Source organism: Geotrypetes seraphini, chromosome 4 (genome assembly GCF_902459505.1).
Source record: "Geotrypetes seraphini chromosome 4, aGeoSer1.1, whole genome shotgun sequence".
Classification (NCBI taxonomy): Eukaryota; Metazoa; Chordata; class Amphibia; order Gymnophiona; family Dermophiidae; genus Geotrypetes; species Geotrypetes seraphini.
In genome coordinates, this window is record NC_047087.1 from 324,112,566 (window position 1) to 324,130,616 (window position 18,051).

The 18,051-nt window shown below is 47.4% G+C and overlaps 1 protein-coding gene across 1 annotated transcript in view; it reads left to right on the forward strand.

The window, feature by feature from the left end:
* The window catches only part of BUB3 (BUB3 mitotic checkpoint protein), a 170,782-nt gene extending 154,096 nt beyond the window's left edge, over positions 1 to 16,686 (forward strand). The window contains 1 exon segment of the mRNA XM_033942986.1: positions 13,624 to 16,686. Within this exon segment, the coding sequence (XP_033798877.1) occupies positions 13,624 to 13,847 (224 nt within the window). The 3' untranslated portion in view covers positions 13,848 to 16,686.
* The last annotated feature ends 1,365 nt before the right edge of the window (positions 16,687 to 18,051 follow it).

The window sequence follows — 18,051 nt, forward strand, 5'->3', positions numbered from 1 at the left end:
CCCTGCCATCTCTCCTCCTGCCCCCCCCCCACCCCCCAATTTGGTCTAGCATCCATCATCTTCCTTCTGTTCCCCTCATGGTCTGGCATCTCTATCCTTCCCTCCCCCCTGTGGTTTTTAGCATATCTCTCTTCTCATTTCCTCCACTCAGATCTGATCATTCTCTGCTCTCTCTTCCCTTTTCTTCTCTGGTCTTCCTTCTCTATTTTCTGCCTCCATCTAAATTAAATTCTTTCTTACTATTTAGTCCCGTTTCCCTCTTTTCACTGTGTCTACACACAGCTTGTCACCCCTTTCCCTCACCCCTCCATTATCTTACTATTTTCTTCCCCCTTTATTTATCTCCTCCTTCCATCCAGTATGTGTTCTTTCCCCACTTCCATTCAGCATCTGCTCTCCCTTCTCAACTGACATCCATCTGCCTTCTGCTCTCTCTCCCTTCTTCTCACTTCCATCATCTGTCCCCTTCTCTCTCTCTCTCATCTCCTCCATTCCATCATCTGCCCCTTCTCTCTCTCTCTCTCTCTCCCCCCCCCAACTTCCATCATCTGCCCCCCTTCCCCTCACCTTTGTGGGTCACTTTCTTTCCCCTGAGGGTGGCTCATGTCACAGGGGAAGCTTTGGCCGAGCAGAACCGCTTGATTGACAGTGGAACTTACTTGATTGATGTCGATGCTGGGGCCCGTTGCCGTTTGAAGGAAAAAAAAAAAGGTGGAAAAAAGGAACCTGTAAAGGCGAGAGGAAGGGAAACCTCCAGGACAGCTGCTTTTTGCCCTCCTTCAGCGGCCCAAGAGTTCAGACCAGCAGCGGCAGCTCTGTATGCTTTTAACTTCGGCACAGAGCTGCCCCTAATCAATAGTTTAGCGCGGTTTCATGAGGCAGCCTCGGGGCCTTTGATAGCCGGCCCGCTTCGATGATGCGATGTGGGCCGGCCTAGCAAAGGCCCCGAGGCTGCCTTATGAAACCGCGCTAAACTATTGATTAGGGGCAGCTCTGTGCCGAAGTTAAAAGCATACACAGCTGCCGCTGCTGGTCTGGAGGTGCGGAGACAAGGCAGGAGGCAAACGCGGTGGAAGGCAGGAGTCCCGGCGAAGGCAGGAGTCCCGGCACAGCGACTGCAACAGGAAGTTGCAAGTCAGCTGACGCCGGCCTTTCGTTGCGGCGGGGACCGAATCCTTCGCGGACCGGCAAGATTTTGTTTGCGGACCGGCGGTTGAAGAACTGTGCTCTACACTGTGTGCGCTGTGACGAGAAACTTGTGCGCTGCGAGGTAATATTTTGTGCGTCAGCGCACCCCAGCGCAGCTTAGCGGGAACACTGCCGCCGACCAACCCTCTACCTCGGCCTCGAGGTCGGCTCCGGCCTTGACCTCGGCCCCGAATACCTCGGCATCGCCTCGAGACTCGAATCCGAAGTCCTCGGGACAGCAGAAAGCCTCGGCTCCGGGTAAGTCCCCTCTTCCCTCTTCAGGTTCCGTAACAGCGAAGAAGCCAGCCTCGGGGACACCGGCGACGCATGGTGGAAGTCCCATACTCACAGCCCCGGTGAAGACCTCCAAGCCTTCGGGCCGTGCCTCCACCACACGGGAATACTCTGATACGAGGTCGCCCCCGGTGGAGTGCACCGAGGCAGTGGACATGCCCTCGATGCTGTCCGTGCCCGTTTTCCAGGACCTACTCCGAGCGATGATCTCATCGGAGCTGTCCGTGCAATGGCCCATCTACAACCGGCCTCGACCTCGACCCCGCATGTGCCAGACCAGCCTGAGCCTCGCGTCGAGCCACCTCGGGGAAAAGCGCGCAAGCTCCGCCGCATCCCATCCTCCTCGGACTCCTCGCCGGGACACCCGAGGCGCTCTCCCTCCACAGACCACAGCGGGGCAAAACGTCGTGCTAAAACGACAGAAACCTCAAACTGTCGTACCTCCAAGAAGGCCCGGGGTTCCCCCACTCTACGAGGCCGTTCACCTACACCTCGTATGGGACCGCTGAGGGTGACGGAGCTATCACTTTCCAACCCGCACATCCTCCGAACTCCCCCTCGGACCTGGGCTCCGATCCGAGGTTTCAGGCTTTCACCGAGGGAGTCCGGTTCGAGGTCACCGATTCGACATCGATCGGTACCCCGAACCCCAACATCGTCTCCGAGGGGCTCCTCGAGACGTCAGAGATCCACGACCCCGGAACACTTTCACAGTGCTTCCCCGATCTCGGAGCGTGGATCGGAGCAGGAGCCTCGATACTCGAGGGAAGCCTCCCCATCCTTCTCCACCCGACGGAGGTCTCGTTCACCGACCCCGCAAGGGGCCTCGGGAACATCCCGCCCATCCTTCTCTCGCTTTGTCCAGGACATGGGCCACGCTTTGGACTTGGACCTCCAGTCCGACTCCAGATACTCTAAGGAGTACCTAGCGGAGCTGGATATGCCATCACTACCCAGAGAGTCCCTTCGCTTACCGCCTAACCCGGTACTCCAACAGGCTTTCTTCAGGAACCTGGAGACCCCCTATATGGTCACAGCAGTACCCTCCAAAATGGAGGCTAAGTACCGTACAATACCCTTCCCGGGATTCGAACAACCGCAGCTCTCCCACCAGTCGCTGTTAGTAGAATCCTCCTTGAAAAAGGCTCACCCCTCCAGGGTCTCAGCGGCGGTCCCCCCAGGCTGAGAAGGCCGAACCCTAGACAAGTTCGGCAGGAGACTATATCAAAATGCGATGATGACCTCTAGGGTGCAAAGCTACACTTTCACCTTCACATCTTACCTCAAACACCTCATTGGACTACTGAGAGCCTTTGAGACTGACTTACCGGCCTCCCGCCAAGGAGCGTTTAGCCTGCTTTCAGAGTCCCTCTCCAACCTACGCCTCCATCTATTCCACGCAGCCTACGATGGTCTCGAACTCTCCTCCAGAGAGGCAGCCTTTGCTATCGCCATGCGCCGACTAGCTTGGCTGCGCCTGGTCGACATGGACCCCAACTTACAGGACCGGTTGGCTAACCTCCCCTGCGTGGGTAAAGAACTGTTCGATGACACTATCGAGGCGGCTACAAAACGCCTCTCCGAATACGAACGCTCGTTTGCCTCCCTCGTGCGGCAAAAGCCTAAACCGCCCGCGTCCAGGCCGTTCAGAGCCCCTCTGCGCCGCTACCCACAAAAATCCACTCCTGCCTTCTCGCGGCCTCCGCCCAGGCGTCCGCAAGCCCACCATCGGGCTCTGCCCAAGTCCCAACCGCCTGCGACTACCAAACCATCCCCGTCCTTTTGACGGGATATGCGGAAGGGGGCAGGCCCCCTCCGCCATAGTCCCAGGCCTCCTTCCCATCGGGGGTCGCCTCAAAGTCTTTTACCCTCGCTGGGAACAAGTCACGTCGGACGCATGGGTCCTTGGCGTGATCTTGGCGTGTAAAGGGCCATTACTCGGACTGGCAAGGGGTCACGAGCGGGGTTCCTCAAGGATCGGTGGGACCGCTCCTGTTTAACATATTCATTGACGACCTGGAGGCGGGAACAAAATGCGAGGTCATCAAATTCGCAGATGACACCAAACTATTCAGCAAGGTTGAAACCACGGTTGACTGCGAGAATCTCCAAAGGGATCTTACGACATTGGAAGAATGGGCGAAAAAGTGGCAAATGAGCTTCAATGTAGGGAAATGCAAGGTCATGCATATAGGGAGAAGGAACCCGATGTTCACTTACAAAATGGGGGGATCAATGCTAGGGGTCAGTAATCTGGAAAGAGACTTGGGAGTGATGGTAGACACGACATTGAAGGCGTCGGCACAATGCGCCACAGCCTCGAGGAAAGCAAACCAAATGTTAGGTATCATTAAGAAGGGTATCTCGACCAGAACGAAGGAAATCATCCTGCCACTGTACCGGGCTATGGTGCGCCCGCATCTGGAATACTGTGTACAGTACTGGTCACCGTACCTCAAAAAGGACATGGCAATGCTTGAGGGAGTCCAGAGAAGAGCAACTAAACTGATTAAGGGTATGGAAAACCTTACATACACTGACAGACTGAAGAAGCTGGGGCTGTTCTCCCTGGAAAAGCGGAGACTCAGAGGAGATATGATAGAGACCTTCAAGATCCTGAGGGGCATCGAAAAGGTTGACAAAGACAGATTTTTCAATTTGAAAGAAACCACAAGAACAAGGGGTCACTCGATGAAATTGAAGGGGGACAGGTTTAAAACAAACGCAAGGAAGTTCTTTTTCACACAGAGGGTGGTGGACACATGGAACACCCTTCCGGAGGCCGTGATAAGAAATAGCACAGTACAGGGTTTCAAGGATGACCTGGATAGGTTCCTGGAAGACAAAGGGATTGAGGGGTACAGATAAGAGCAGTGGAAGGTTTAGAGATAAGTGTAGAGGTAGGCATAAAATTAGTCAGGGACCGCTGACCAGGCAATATGCCTGATGGGCCGCTGCGTGAGCGGACCACTGGGCTGGATGGACCTCTGGTCTGCCCCGGCGGAGGCGACTACTTATGTACTTATCTCATCAGGATACTCTCTCAACTTTCAGGCCATTCCTCCAGACAACCCCCCAAGGAATTGCCCTCCCAACCGGACGCAGCTACCCCTACTCCTCTCCGAAGCTCAAGATCTGCTTCACCTGAGAGCAGTGGAGGAGGTTCCCCCCGGCCAACGGGGGAAGGGCTTCTACTCCCGTTACTTCCTGGTACCGAAAAAAACGGGAGACCTTCGCCCAATACTAGACTTGAGACGCCTCAACAAATTTCTGGTAAGGGAAAAATTTCGGATGCTTTCCCTACCGACCCTCTACCCCCTGATCGACGAGGGTGACTGGCTCTGCTCCTTCGATCTGAAGGAGGCGTACACACATGTTCCAGTGCATCCCGTTCACCGCAAGTTCTTGCGTTTTCAAGTGGGAGACCTGCACCTGCAATACCGAGTCCTCCCCTTCGGCCTAGCATCGTCACCTCGGGTCTTCACCAAGTGCCTCGTGGTGGTCACAGCTACCTTACGCTCCCAAGGTCTTCAGATATTCCCCTACCTGGACGACTGGCTGATCAAAGCCCCGTCCAGGGAAGGGGTTATCTCAGCGACCCAACAGACTATTATCTACCTACAGAGTCTGGGGTTCGAGATAAACTTCCCAAAATCCCAACTACGCCCCTTGCAGTCCCTACAATTCATCGGGGCCACGCTGGACACGGTTCGCCTCCGTTCCTTCCTCCCCCCTCCGCGTCTAGAGGCGTTAGTAAGTCTGAGCCGAAGGATCTCACTGCTGACCTCGGTATCAGCTCGACAGATGATGACTCTCCTGGGCCATATGGCCTCCACCGTCCATGTCACACCCTTCGCCCGTCTCCATCTGAGAATCCCTCAATGGACCCTGGCCTCTCAATGGCGTCAAGACCGGGACCTGATCGATCGTCCCGTGACAGTGACTCCTTCCTTGCAACGATCGCTCCGCTGGTGGGCCGACTCTTTAAATCTTTCCAAAGGTTTGCTCTTCCTCGCCCCTCCTCACAGCAAGGTACTCACCACGGACTCGTCGGAGTACGCTTGGGGAGCCCACCTGGACGGCCTCTGCACTCAGGGGATGTGGTCAGCAGAAGACCGCCGCTGTCACATCAACGTGCTAGAGCTCCGGGCCATCTATCTCGCAGCTGTAGCTTTTCAACATCTGCTTCACGACCGGGTGGTCCTCATCCGAACCGACAACAAGGTAGCAATGTACTACGTAAACAAACAAGGGGGGGACAGGATCTTGGTCCCTCTGTCGGGAAGCCATGCGCCTCTGGAAATGGGCAATCTCCAACAACACCTTCCTTCGAGCGGTGTACATTCAAGGAGAACAAAACTGTCTGGCGGACAGACTCAGCCGCCTCCTCCAGCCACACGAGTGGTCACTGCACTCTCAAACCCTACGACAGGTGTTCGAAAAATGGGGGACGCCTCAAATAGACCTATTCGCATCCCCCCACAATCACAAACTGCCCCTCTTCTGCTCCCGGATACACTCCCCGGACCGACTCGAGGTCGACGCCTTCCTCCTCGACTGGGAGGGAAGGTTTCTGTACGCGTTTCCGCCGTTTCCTCTGATCCTGCGGACGCTGGTCCACCTGAAAACGATGAAAGCCACCCTGATCCTGATTGCTCCTCGCTGGCCACGCCAGCCTTGTTTTCCCTTCTACTTCAACTCAGTGTCAGGATCCTCTGCCTCGGTTTCCCTCTCTACTATCACAGAGTCAGGGTTCGCTGTTACATCCCAATCTTCAATCTCTTCATCTGAACGCTTGGTTTCTTTCCCCCTGACTTCTCTCCCCGTGTCTCAATCAGTCAAGGAGATATTGGAGGCCTCTAGAAAGACCTCGACGAGAACCTGCTATTCTCAAAAGTGGACCAGATTCTCAGCCTGGTGCTCTTCTCACAGCCAGGACCCGGTGTCGGTCCCCGTCCCTCTGGTCCTTGACTATTTACTTCAATTATCTCACTCCGGCCTAAAGACCAACTCCATTCGAGTACATCTCAGTGCGATTGCAGCCTTTCATCAGCCCCTGGAAGGAAAAGTCTCTCGCTTCATGAAGGGTCTTGTGAATGTCCACCCTCCTCTCAAACCCTCTCCGGTGGTTTGGGACCTTAACGTGGTTCTGGCTCAACTAATGAAACCTCCATTTGAGCCCCTAGACAAATGCCATCCTAAATTCCTCACGTGGAAGGTGATTTTCCTGCTTGCACTCACTTCCGCCCGGCGAGTTAGTGAGCTACAGGCTCTGGTAGCGGACCCGCCCTTCACTGTTTTCTACCATGACAAGGTGGTACTCCGCACACATCCAAAGTTCTTGCCTAAAGTAGTGTCTGATTTTCACCTCAATCAGTCCATCGTCTTGCCCATGTTTTTTCCCAAGCCCCACTCTCACCCCGGAGAGGTGGCGCTTCACACTCTTGACTGTAAGAGAGCGTTGGCCTTTTACCTCCAACGCACTCAACCACACCGGAAAGTCCCACAATTGTTTTTGTCCTTCGACCCAAACCGGTTAGGTCACCCAGTTTCCAAGCGCACCTTGTCCAACTGGTTGGCCGATTGCATCTCCTTTTGCTACGCTCAGGCTGGTCTCGCGCTGCATGGTCGAGTAACGGGACACAAGGTCCGAGCGATGGCAGCCTCCATAGCATTCCTCAGGTCCACACCTATTGAGGAAATCTGCAAGGCCGCCACGTGGTCTTCGATTCATACTTTCACCTCCCACTACTGTCTGGACTCACTGTCCAGAAGCGATGGCCGGTTCGGCCAATCGGTATTGCGAAATCTATTTGCTTAAATTGCCAACTTCCCTCCATCCCTTTTCAGTTAGCTTGGAGGTCACCCACATGTGAGAATATCATGCCTGCTTGTCCTGGGATAAAGCACAGTTACTTACCGTAACAGGTGTTATCCAGGGACAGCAGGCATATATTCTCACAACCCGCCCACCTCCCCGAGGTTGGCTTCTTTGCTAGTTAAGTGAACTGGAGACCACGAGGGAATGCGCCCCCTAGTGGAGCAGGAAGGCACGCATGTGTGGAGCAGCAGAGCAAACTTAAATCTTCAATCAAGTTTGCTTGAAAATGCTTCCGCATCGGGGCTCCGTAGATGACGTCACCCACATGTGAGAATATATGCCTGCTGTCCCTGGATAACACCTGTTACGGTAAGTAACTGTGCTTTATAGAGCGATGGTGAGACCACACTTGGAATACTGTGTCCAACATTGGTCTCCCAACCTAAAGAAGGATATAAAACTGCTGGAGAGAGTGCAGAGACGAGCAACGAAGCTAGTTAAAGGTATGGAGAACTTGGAATACGAGGAACGACTTAAGAGGCTGGGATTGTTCTCCCTTGAAAAGAGGAGACTGCAAGGGGATATGATCAAGACTTTCAAAATACTTAAGGGAATCGACAAAATAGAGCAGGAAAAAAAATTATTTACAATGTCTAATGTGACACAGACAAGAGAAAATGGACTGAAGCTAAGGGGGAACAAGTTGGGAAGGAGGCACAGGGGCACTAAAGACATGGGAAGGAGGCATCGGGGGCACTAAGGACATAGGAAGGAAAGAAGGAGGAAATAGAAAGGGACAATTCTTGGGCCTGAGTGCAGAAAGAAAGAAAGGATACACAGACAGAAAGAAACGCAACCAGAGACTCATGAAATCAATCACCAGACAGCAAAGGTAGGAAAAATGATTTTATTTTCAATTTAGTGATCAAAATGTGTCACTTTTGAGAATTTATATCTGCTGTCTATATTTTGCACTATATTTGTCTATTTTTCTATAGTTACTGAGGTGACTGAGCTTGCGGAGATGGGGGCGGAAACAGGGTTTTAAAATTTTTGTCCTAGTAGTTTGCCGGTCCACAAAATAATTATTTTATTTCTGCCGGTCCACGGGTGTAAAAAGGTTGAAAAACACTGATGTAGAGTATGCCGGCTTTCTTTTTTGCCCAGCCGCACGCGCGGCTGCTGGAGTTGTTCAATCTTCTCCTCTCTTGCAACTTCCTGTTTCCAGTTGCGTCAGAGGAGAATATTGAACAAATGAGCAGCTGCATGTGCGGCTGGGCGAAAAAGAAAGCCGGCATACTCTACATCTAAAGTGAGGTGGAGGGAGGGAGATGGTGGAACGCTGCAATCGGTCGGGTGTCTGCTATTTTTGTATCACTGCCTGCCTGTGCTCACGTTCTAGATCCTCCTGCATTTTTAGTGTGCACAATTGACCTGATTTGAGCTATAGGTGAACATGGGGGACACGTCATTGCAAGGGAGGACAAGTCAATTGATTTATTTTATGTTCTGTTTTTACTACAGGGCAGAGGCACTGAAACAGATTCTCAGTGCAGTAGTAGTAGTGGCAGGACTCTCTTCTGTCTTCATGGTGTTTCGCAGTACTGAGGCTTATATGGATGCTGCGGGGATGGTGACAGGGCGGTGAAAGGGATGACGGTGAAGGGAACGGCGGTGACGGGGCGGTGCAGAGGATGGTGGGCCGGTGACGTGCAGTGACGGGGACTGATTTTTCCCCCGTGTCATTCTCTATGCACCATCTCTTCCCTTCCCCTGTTCCATCAGATGTTTGCTTCACTCTGTTACGAACCTGTCGTCTGGTTCTTTCCAGTTTGATGAAACCGCCATTTGAACCAATGGCCACAGCTCATCTCAAGTTTCTCACCTGGAAAGTGGTTTTCCTTATTATTCTCACCTCTGCCAGGAGGGTCAGTGAGTTACAAGCATTAGTAGCAGATCCACCCTTCACAGTTTTTCATCATGATAATGTGGTTCTGCGCACACATCCAAAGTTTCTTCCGAAGGTTGTCACTGAATTCCATCTTAATCAGTCAATTGTAATGCCAGTGTTTTTTCCTAAGCCTCATTCTCATGCTGGGAAAACCGCTTTACATAATTTGGACTGTAAACGGGCTTTGGCCTACTACATTGACCAGACAAAGCCACATCGAACATCTCCCCAACTCTTCATCTCGTTTGATCCAAACAAGTTGGGGCATCCTGTTTCCAAGAGAACGATTTCCAACTGGCTGATTGCCTGCATCTTGTTCTGCTATGCTCAGACTGGACTGGCACTAGAGAGTCGTGTAGCCCACAAAATTAGAGCTATGGCAGCTTCTGTAGCTTTCCTCAGATCTACTCCCATTGAGGAAATCTGTAAAACTGCCACCTGGTCCTCAGTTCATACATTCACTTCTCACTACTGTCTGGAATCATTTTCCTGATGGGATGGGCGCTTCAGCCAATCTGTATTACAAAATTTATTTTCCTAAGGCCAACACTCCCACCATCCTATTTCTGTTAGCTTGGAGGTCACCCATACATGAGAATATGCTGCCTGCTTGTCCTGGGATAAAGCACAGTTACTTACCGTAACAGGTGTTATCCAGGGACAGCAGGCAGATATTCTCACAACACACCCTCCTCCCCGGGTTGGCTTCTTAGCTGGCTTATCTTAACTGAGGGACCTTGCGACCTATGTTGGGCGGGAAGGCACTCATGCATAAGTGGTTCGGGATATTGTGAACTTTCTAAAAACTTAAAGTGGCGATGCACTTTTAAAGTGGTCTGTACCGAGGCTCTGTTCATGATGTCACCCATATGTGAGAATATCTTCCTGCTGTCCCTGGATAACACCTGTTAATGTAAGTAACTGTACTTTTTATGCTGCCATGTCTGAATTCAAAAGGGCCTGGGATAGACACGTGGGATCTCTCGGAGAGAAAAAGAAATGATGGTTACTGCGAATGGGCAGACTAGATGGGCCATTTGGCCCTTATCTGCCATTATGTTTCTATGGATTTAATAATGGCTTATAGACTTTGCATTTAGGAAACTATTCAAATTTATTTTTATTTTTTTTAACCCTGCTAAGCTAACTTTTACTACATTCTCTGGCAACAAATTCCAGAGCAAATTTATCACTGTGGAACTTTCTTTTATTTTACATAAAGTATTAAGGTATGGTTGTACCATGGATCAATGAAGGGGCATTTATGTTTCCAATAACTCCTAACAGTCTACTTATTTGCTTTTTGGCTGCCACCTCACACTGAGCCGAGGATTTCATCATATTCACAATGACTCCTTCCTTTCTAGCATCTCTCCTCTCTATCCTCCATATACCATCTTTCCTCCTTTCATGGGGCCAGCAAATTTTTCTCTCTCCATTCCCTTGTCCCACCCCATCCAGCTCAGCCCAGTACAGTATGTGTCTCCAACCTCTGTTTTTCGAACATCTTTTCCCCCTCTCTCATCCCTCCATCTTGCAGTCTCATATCTTTGACTCTCTCTCTCTCTCTCTCTCTCTCTCTTGGTGCAACTCCCTTCCCACCTCAGTAGTTCATAATCTTCCCCTTACTAGTAACATAGTAAATGATGGCAGATAAAGACCTAAATGGTCCATAGTCCAGCACCTCTCCTAAACATCCCCTACCCTCACTGCCCAAGTCCAGATGCTTCACCTGTAAGGAGAGGAAAGAGAAGTGTAAGCTAAAAAAAAAAAAAGAAAGAACGAAAAGCAGTATCATGAGGGGGTGGGGATTCACTGAATGTTTTTGTTTTGGGTTTTTTTTTTCCAAATTCTTTATTCATTTTTTCATCTTACTTCATTTGAACTTATACACATCACTTGAATTTCTTTCTATTATCATCTTAAAAACATAAATTTACTCCCCTCCACCACCCACTTTTCCCACAAATATTGTAATCAAAAATATTACATTACATTACAGATTTCTATTCCGCCATTACCTTTCGGTTCAAAGCGGATTACAAAAAGAGTTATGGAAGAAGGGTTACAATGTTAGATCAGAGAAGGTTTCCAAGAGAGGGAAAAGTAAGATCTGGGGTTAGGGAGGGGATGGTAAAAGGGGGGTTAAGCTTTATCATGGTATTAAGCTTTATTAAGGGATTTCTTGAAAAGTATAGTTTTTATTTCCTTTCTGAATATCTTGTAGTCTGGGGTTGTTGTCAATAGGTTGGAGACTTGGTTGTCTATCTTCGCTGCCTGAGTGGCCAGTAGTCCATTGTATAGTTTTTTCCGTTTTACTTCTTTGATTGGGGGGTAAGTGAATGGGGTGTGTGTTTTTCTATGCCTGGTAGAGGTGGTTTGGATGAGGCAGTCGTTTAGGTAGGTTGGGCTGTCTCCATTTATGGTTTTAAATAGTATACAGTAGAATTTAAATTGTATTCTTTCCTGGATTGGAAGCCAATGAGAATTGATGAATGCCTCAGTAATGTGATCATGTTTTTTCAATGAATAGACGAGTCTCAGAGCTGTATTCTGAATTGTCTGTAGTTGTTTAATCATTATTGCAGGGCAGGGGAGGTAGAGGATGTTGCAATAGTCTAGGATACTTAGGATTAGAGATTGTACTAGGAGCTGAAATTGTGTTTTTTCGAAGAATTTTCGGACTTGTCTAAGGTTTCTCATAACTGCGAAAGATTTCTCTATTGTTTTGTTAATTTGTGGTTGCAAGGTGCAGCCTCTGTCAATAGTCATACCTAGAAGTTTTAGGGTGGTTTGCAAAGGGTAGTTGATAGAGTTGATTTCTAAGTTGGTTATGGTTGGGATTTTGTTATTTTCTAGGAGGATGAATTTAGTTTTGTCTGGGTTGAGTTTCAGTTTGTGGTCTTCCATCCAAGTCGTAACTGTAGCTAGAGTTCTATGTAGTGTGTCTGACATTAAGAGCATTGGTTGGTCGAAAGGAATGAGGATGGTGATGTCATCAGCCTAGCTATAAGAGGATAGGCCTTGTTTGTTCAGGTAAACGCCAAGAGAGGCGTATATAGGTTGAAGAGAGTAGGGGACAGTGGGGACCCTTGTGGAATGCCGCAGGGGTTGGACCAAGGTTTGGATTTTTCTTTGTCTGATTTTACTTTGTATGTTCTGGATTTTAAGAAACCTTCAAATCATGAGTATACTTTATCTGAGATGCCTATTGAGTCCAAGATTTGCAGTAGGATGTTATGGTCTACCAGGTCAAATGCCGCCGTCAGGTCCAACTGTATGAGCAGCATTTTTTTTCCAATGCTGAGGTGTTGTCTTGCTGTGTCGATAAGGGAGCCTAGTAGTGTCTCTGTGCTGAAGTTAGTTCTGAGGTCTGTTGGTCCTTTTGGGTCTTTTAAGATTGGGGTGATGATGATTTTGCTGAGGTCATTCGGGAAAATGCCATCTGTGAGCATGGTTTGTATCCAGTGCAGGAGTAAGGTACGGAACTTAGTGCTCGCTGATGATGGGTTTTTTTTTCAAATTCTTTATTCATTTTTTCATCTTACTTCATTTGAACTTATACACATCACTTGAATTTCTTTCTATTATCATCTTAAAAACATAAATTTACTCCCCTCCACCACCCACCTTTCCCACAAATATTGTAATCAAAAATATCATATAAACATTACATTCATAATTATTGATGAAACCTTTAAATATAACTATAACCACCCCCACTTCCCATAATTATAAATGTACTTTCAGTGTAAAATAAGTGTAAATCATTACAATAAGTTATCAATGGCCCTTTTTGTATGGCAATTGTTCTTTCCATTTTATATATATATATGGCACAACGAATTCCACCAGAAGGTGTAATTAAATCTAGTGTAGTTTTTCCAATTCCTGGTGATATGTTGAATAGCGACCTCTGTCATTATCAATAAAAGTTTGTTATTGCTTGATGAAATTTGACTTTTTATTCTCATAGACGACCCAAATAGAATTGTATCATATGATAGAGCTACATGGTTCTCTAATAAACAATTAATTTGAGACCAAATTGATTTCCAAAAGACCACGATGCAGGGACAATAGAATATTAAGTGATCCAGAGTCCCTGCTTCCAGATTACAATGCCAGCATCTATTAGACACTGAATGCTTTAAAGACTTGCTATTGGGGCTTGGGATGCTATGAGGGCATTTTCTTTTGCTATAGGTGAGAGACAGGGACCACCCTCTAGAAATAGACAAGAGGTTAGTAGAGAATCTGACTATTCTTTCTTTGTATTACAGCCAAAGTTCAAGATCATACAAGTTCTGTCATGTTTAGCTTGATCTTCTTTTAGAGACTGTTCTTAACATCTTTGCAATGACCCCTGCAGGTGGCTCAGATGGATTTGTGAACATCTGGGATCCTTTCAACAAGAAGCGTCTGTGTCAGTTCCACCGGTACCCCACCAGCATTGCATCATTGGCCTTCAGTAATGATGGTAGCACCCTTGCCATTGCTGCCTCCTATATGTTTGAGATGGATGACATTGAGCACCCAGATGATGCCATCTACATTCGTCAAGTTACAGATGCAGAGACCAAGCCCAAATGAGCTTTAGCCCCCCCACTGCTGCTCCACTGCCTGCGAAGGACATTACTGATGCGGACATTACTGATTTCTGAAGCTTTCAATATCCGTTTGATGGATAAAATCGTACCTGGTTGTGTTCTGGAGAAGAATTTCAGATCACCAGCAGCTCTTGCTTGACCTCTTTTTTTTTTGTTGTTGTTGTTGCTTCCTGTCTGCTTTTGCTGTCTTTATTTTAAGTCCTAAAGGTTGCGTTTCTTTTCTTCCTAAAGTAGTTTGCTCCTTTGAAGTTTTTAGACCTATATTTTTGCTTTTACGCTGAAGTATTCTAGTTGAGGTTCTTTTTTTCTAAGTTCTGCCTTGTCATGGAGCGAAAAGTAATTTGAATTCATGAGTGTGAAAAGGGAAGAATGTTTCAGGGGTGGGAGGGGGCTATACTGCCTTTTATAAGATTCATGTATGGCTGCAGTCATTTACAGCAGAACCTCTCTAGGTTAGCGGTCTGAAATGTAGAGTAGGATGTGATCTTGTGGGTTGATTGCTTGAGTCTGTGTTTGTCTTTGGTTATTGTGGTGACTGGTTGAATCTAGTGTGTGCTGCACAGTGTCTTTGCTATATGCTCTGGATTCTCTCAAGATGTTATAGTTCATTGCAAAAGTCTTTCTCTCTTCCCCCACTCCCCAACTTGTCCTGCCCTGCCCTACCTATCCCTTTCAGGTGCCAGTGATGGTTCAAAACTTCTGTTCCTGATGTTCTATGGTCCTCAGCTGTGGACTGCTTAGGCACCGAACACATGCGAGTCCTTTTGAGGAGGCCTAATGTAAATGTGCCCGGTATGAAATGAAGCGCCAGCCACCTTGTGGCAAAAGGCATAACAGCTTGCTCAGGCACTTTTCTTTCCCTTCCTTACCACACAAGAGGGAACTGTGGTCTTATATAAATCCATAATGAGGGCTTACTTTCCCCACTGTGGGCTTTCTTAGCTTATACAACCAGTGTAGGGATAGGAGGGGTTAAAGTTGGAGGAATGAGAGGTGGTGTAGTGAGGGGGAAAAGGGCCCCTTCCTTAGGCTATTCCAGAGGTGGTTTGGGGGGAGCATACTATCATTTCTTCCTTTGATAGGCCTCATGTAGAAATTTCTGGGATGATGTATCCATGCAAGGTTTTAGCCTACAGCAAAAGGGGAGTGGGGGTGGGTGCAGGATAAGTGGAATGAGACCATAATGACAATTACCCATTTTCTATTGCTCATTTCCTGGGCTGGGACAGAGGCAGGGTAAGCTAGGGCTTTGGGAATTAATGCAGCTTCTGCAGTCTATTTAGGCAGCAGAAGGAAACCTAATCAGCAAGGCTGCTAACATGATTTTATTCCTCTAAAGAATTATTTATTATTGAAGAACTGCCGTTAGCAGGACAGCCTGAGAAAAGGCAGAGGCAGATCTGTGGAAAGTTGCAGGTAATAGCAGCACATTTACACAGGCAGCTCTTTGGACCTGTTTTCATCCTTAAACAAATTTCTGCAAACCATTAATGAGATTGCTGCCTACCAGACCACATCTTCCTTTCTCTGATGCCATAAGCTGTTGTTTAGCCAAGAGCATTCAAAACTGGCTGATTTAGGATCTGGCTTGGCTGTTGCCAAGGGGCATGGAGTCCAGTATATGGCACTGAAAGTGGTGCCAGCTGTGTGCTTTGGTGTAGATCTGTATTCTGAGGACTGGTTTCACTCCAGGTTTTTCTCTTAAGTTAGCAGGAAGAAAATGTCCAAGAAGTATGAATGAGGAATACATCTCGACTAGCACAGATCAGTAAACTGTAATTTAGCTTTTCCACCAAGTGCTGGCTGGTTTTTCTTTTTTTTTTTGGAGGGTGGGGGGGAGGGAGGCTTCTGGTTCCCAATTTAAAACAGTCCAGTATATTAACAGGAAATGGAATCAGTCAGATTAACTTTGACAGTATTTAATGTCATTGCAAATGAGGTTTAATAGCTGGGGGAATAGCTTGGAATACAGCTGCACCACTTTTCAGGCTTCAGTCCCTCTGTTCCAGGCAAGCCTGCAAGGTAATTCAGGGAAGGGGATGAGCCTGGAACAGCCATTCGGTTTCTCAAGCCTGATGCTGGAGTTTTGGTACAGTAAGATATGACCTCTGAGCCTGTCTTTTCCCACAATTTGTACCCTCCCTTGGTGACCTCTTCTACTCACTTTATAGTTTCACTTTGTTTTTGTTCACAGAGTAAGGTCTGACTATGAAACTTTAGTTGGGTCAGTATGTATATTAAAAAAACAACCCAACAACGTGCCACAGCTGTTGAAAGGGAACCTGCAGAAAACAAGATGCTTTCTGGTGCCCTAAGGAACGGACTTGCATCACCTTTAGTTCCTTTAGTTCTTTATGACAATTCACAGTAGCATAGAAAAGTAGCAGCCTTGGTCAATCTTTGTAAAGGAAACTCCTAGCTGGTCTCAGATATGAAGAGTTGTACATGTTGGATAAAACACTGGCACATGCCTCCCTCCTTTTTGTCATCTTTGGAACCAGAAGAAAGCAACAATTTTGCTGATGATGCAAGTTTGTCGAGCTGCTAGTGCTTTGTGGGACCTGTTGGTGTTTGTATGACTTCAGCCATGAGACCTGTGCTCCATGGCTGGAGGAAGCCAAGAAAGTGTCACTAAATGAAGTAGCAGAGTACTTCTCCCAGTATAGGACTGAAACTGGTGTCCTCAGATTTGAGAATTGCTGCTGATCTTTAAGCTATAAACTGCCATGCCAAGTAATCACTTTTTACCCACTGAGAAGTAAACAGTTTGTGCTTAGAAATTTACAATGTTTGTTTTAATAAATCTGAATCATTCTTGTGTGGTTTCTGCAGGCTTTACTTTGCCTGAAGGCACTAAATGAAAATGCATAACTTTTTTTCTCCCATTTCCTGAGATTCTGCATGCTTTCCTTGGAATTTTTTATGACTGGGACCTGAACCCCAGCCGTGGGGTTTCAGATGAAGAAAAGGGGGATGGGATTTGATATACTACATTTCTTTGGTTAATCAAATTAGTTTACATATTACATACAGGTATTTGTTTTGCATTTGGGCTAATGGAGGGTTAGGTGGCTTGCCCAGGGTCATGAGCTGCAGTGGGAATCTCATCTGAGTCTTAGGCCAATGCACTGGCTATTAGGCTGATCCTCCACTTTTGGAGATAATCCAAGCTTATGGGACTACTACGATCCTCTGGTAATGTTAACACATCAGTTGTGAAATCTTCCTCTTCAAATATTTTAGCTACTTAAAAATACAGTCAAACTGAAGCTTAGTTAGATTTGGTAATGATGAAAAGGGACTATATCTCGCTCTGGCAAGTGCTCCTGTTCTGTGCCCCTTTTCTGCCCTCGTTCTTAAGCAATCATGTGGTTGGTAAAGAGATGGCTAGGTTGATAGCCAGTCTCAGGTTGCCCTATACTGGTAAAAGTTTTAAAGCAGTCTATATATTAAGTACTGTTGTCTAAAGATGACTTTTAGCTAGTGCTAGGTGGACTTGTATATAGGAAGCACTCAAGTGTGATCCTTCTAGGGCTCTTTATGTTTGTTTATTATTACTTGATATACTGCCTAAGTAGTGGACTTTTTAGGTGGTTTACAATAAAATACTAAAACAACTTTATAAAGACATACAAAACTGATATGAAAGAAAACTTACAGTACTGTGACAGAACCATCAAGGGAGGTGATAAAAAAAAAATAATCCAAACTCAACTAGGGGCAAATGCTTACTGACCCCCCCCCCCCATTTTAAATTTCTTTTTAAATGCCTTCAACAAATGTTCCAGTTTAAGATCTAAAGATCGTGTCGAGGTGGAAAATGACATATTCTTTCCTAAGGGACCTTCAGTCACAAGGGGGCACCCGCTCAAACTCAGAGGAGGGAGATTTGGTGGTGACACCAGGAAGTATTTCTTTACAGAAAGGGTGGTGGATCACTGGAACAAACTACCGGTGCAGGTGATCAAGGCCACTAGCGTGCTCGACTTTAAGAATAAATGGGACATCCACGTGGGATCTCTACGTGGGTCGAGCAGCACTCTGACCTAATGGGGTGGGACAGTAGAGTGGGCAAACTTGATGGGCTATAGCCCTTTTCTGCCGTCATCTTTCTATGTTTCTGTGTTCTATGTTTCTAGCTTGTTGAACTTATCACACTAAATATTTGGGACCTAATTGTTTCTAAA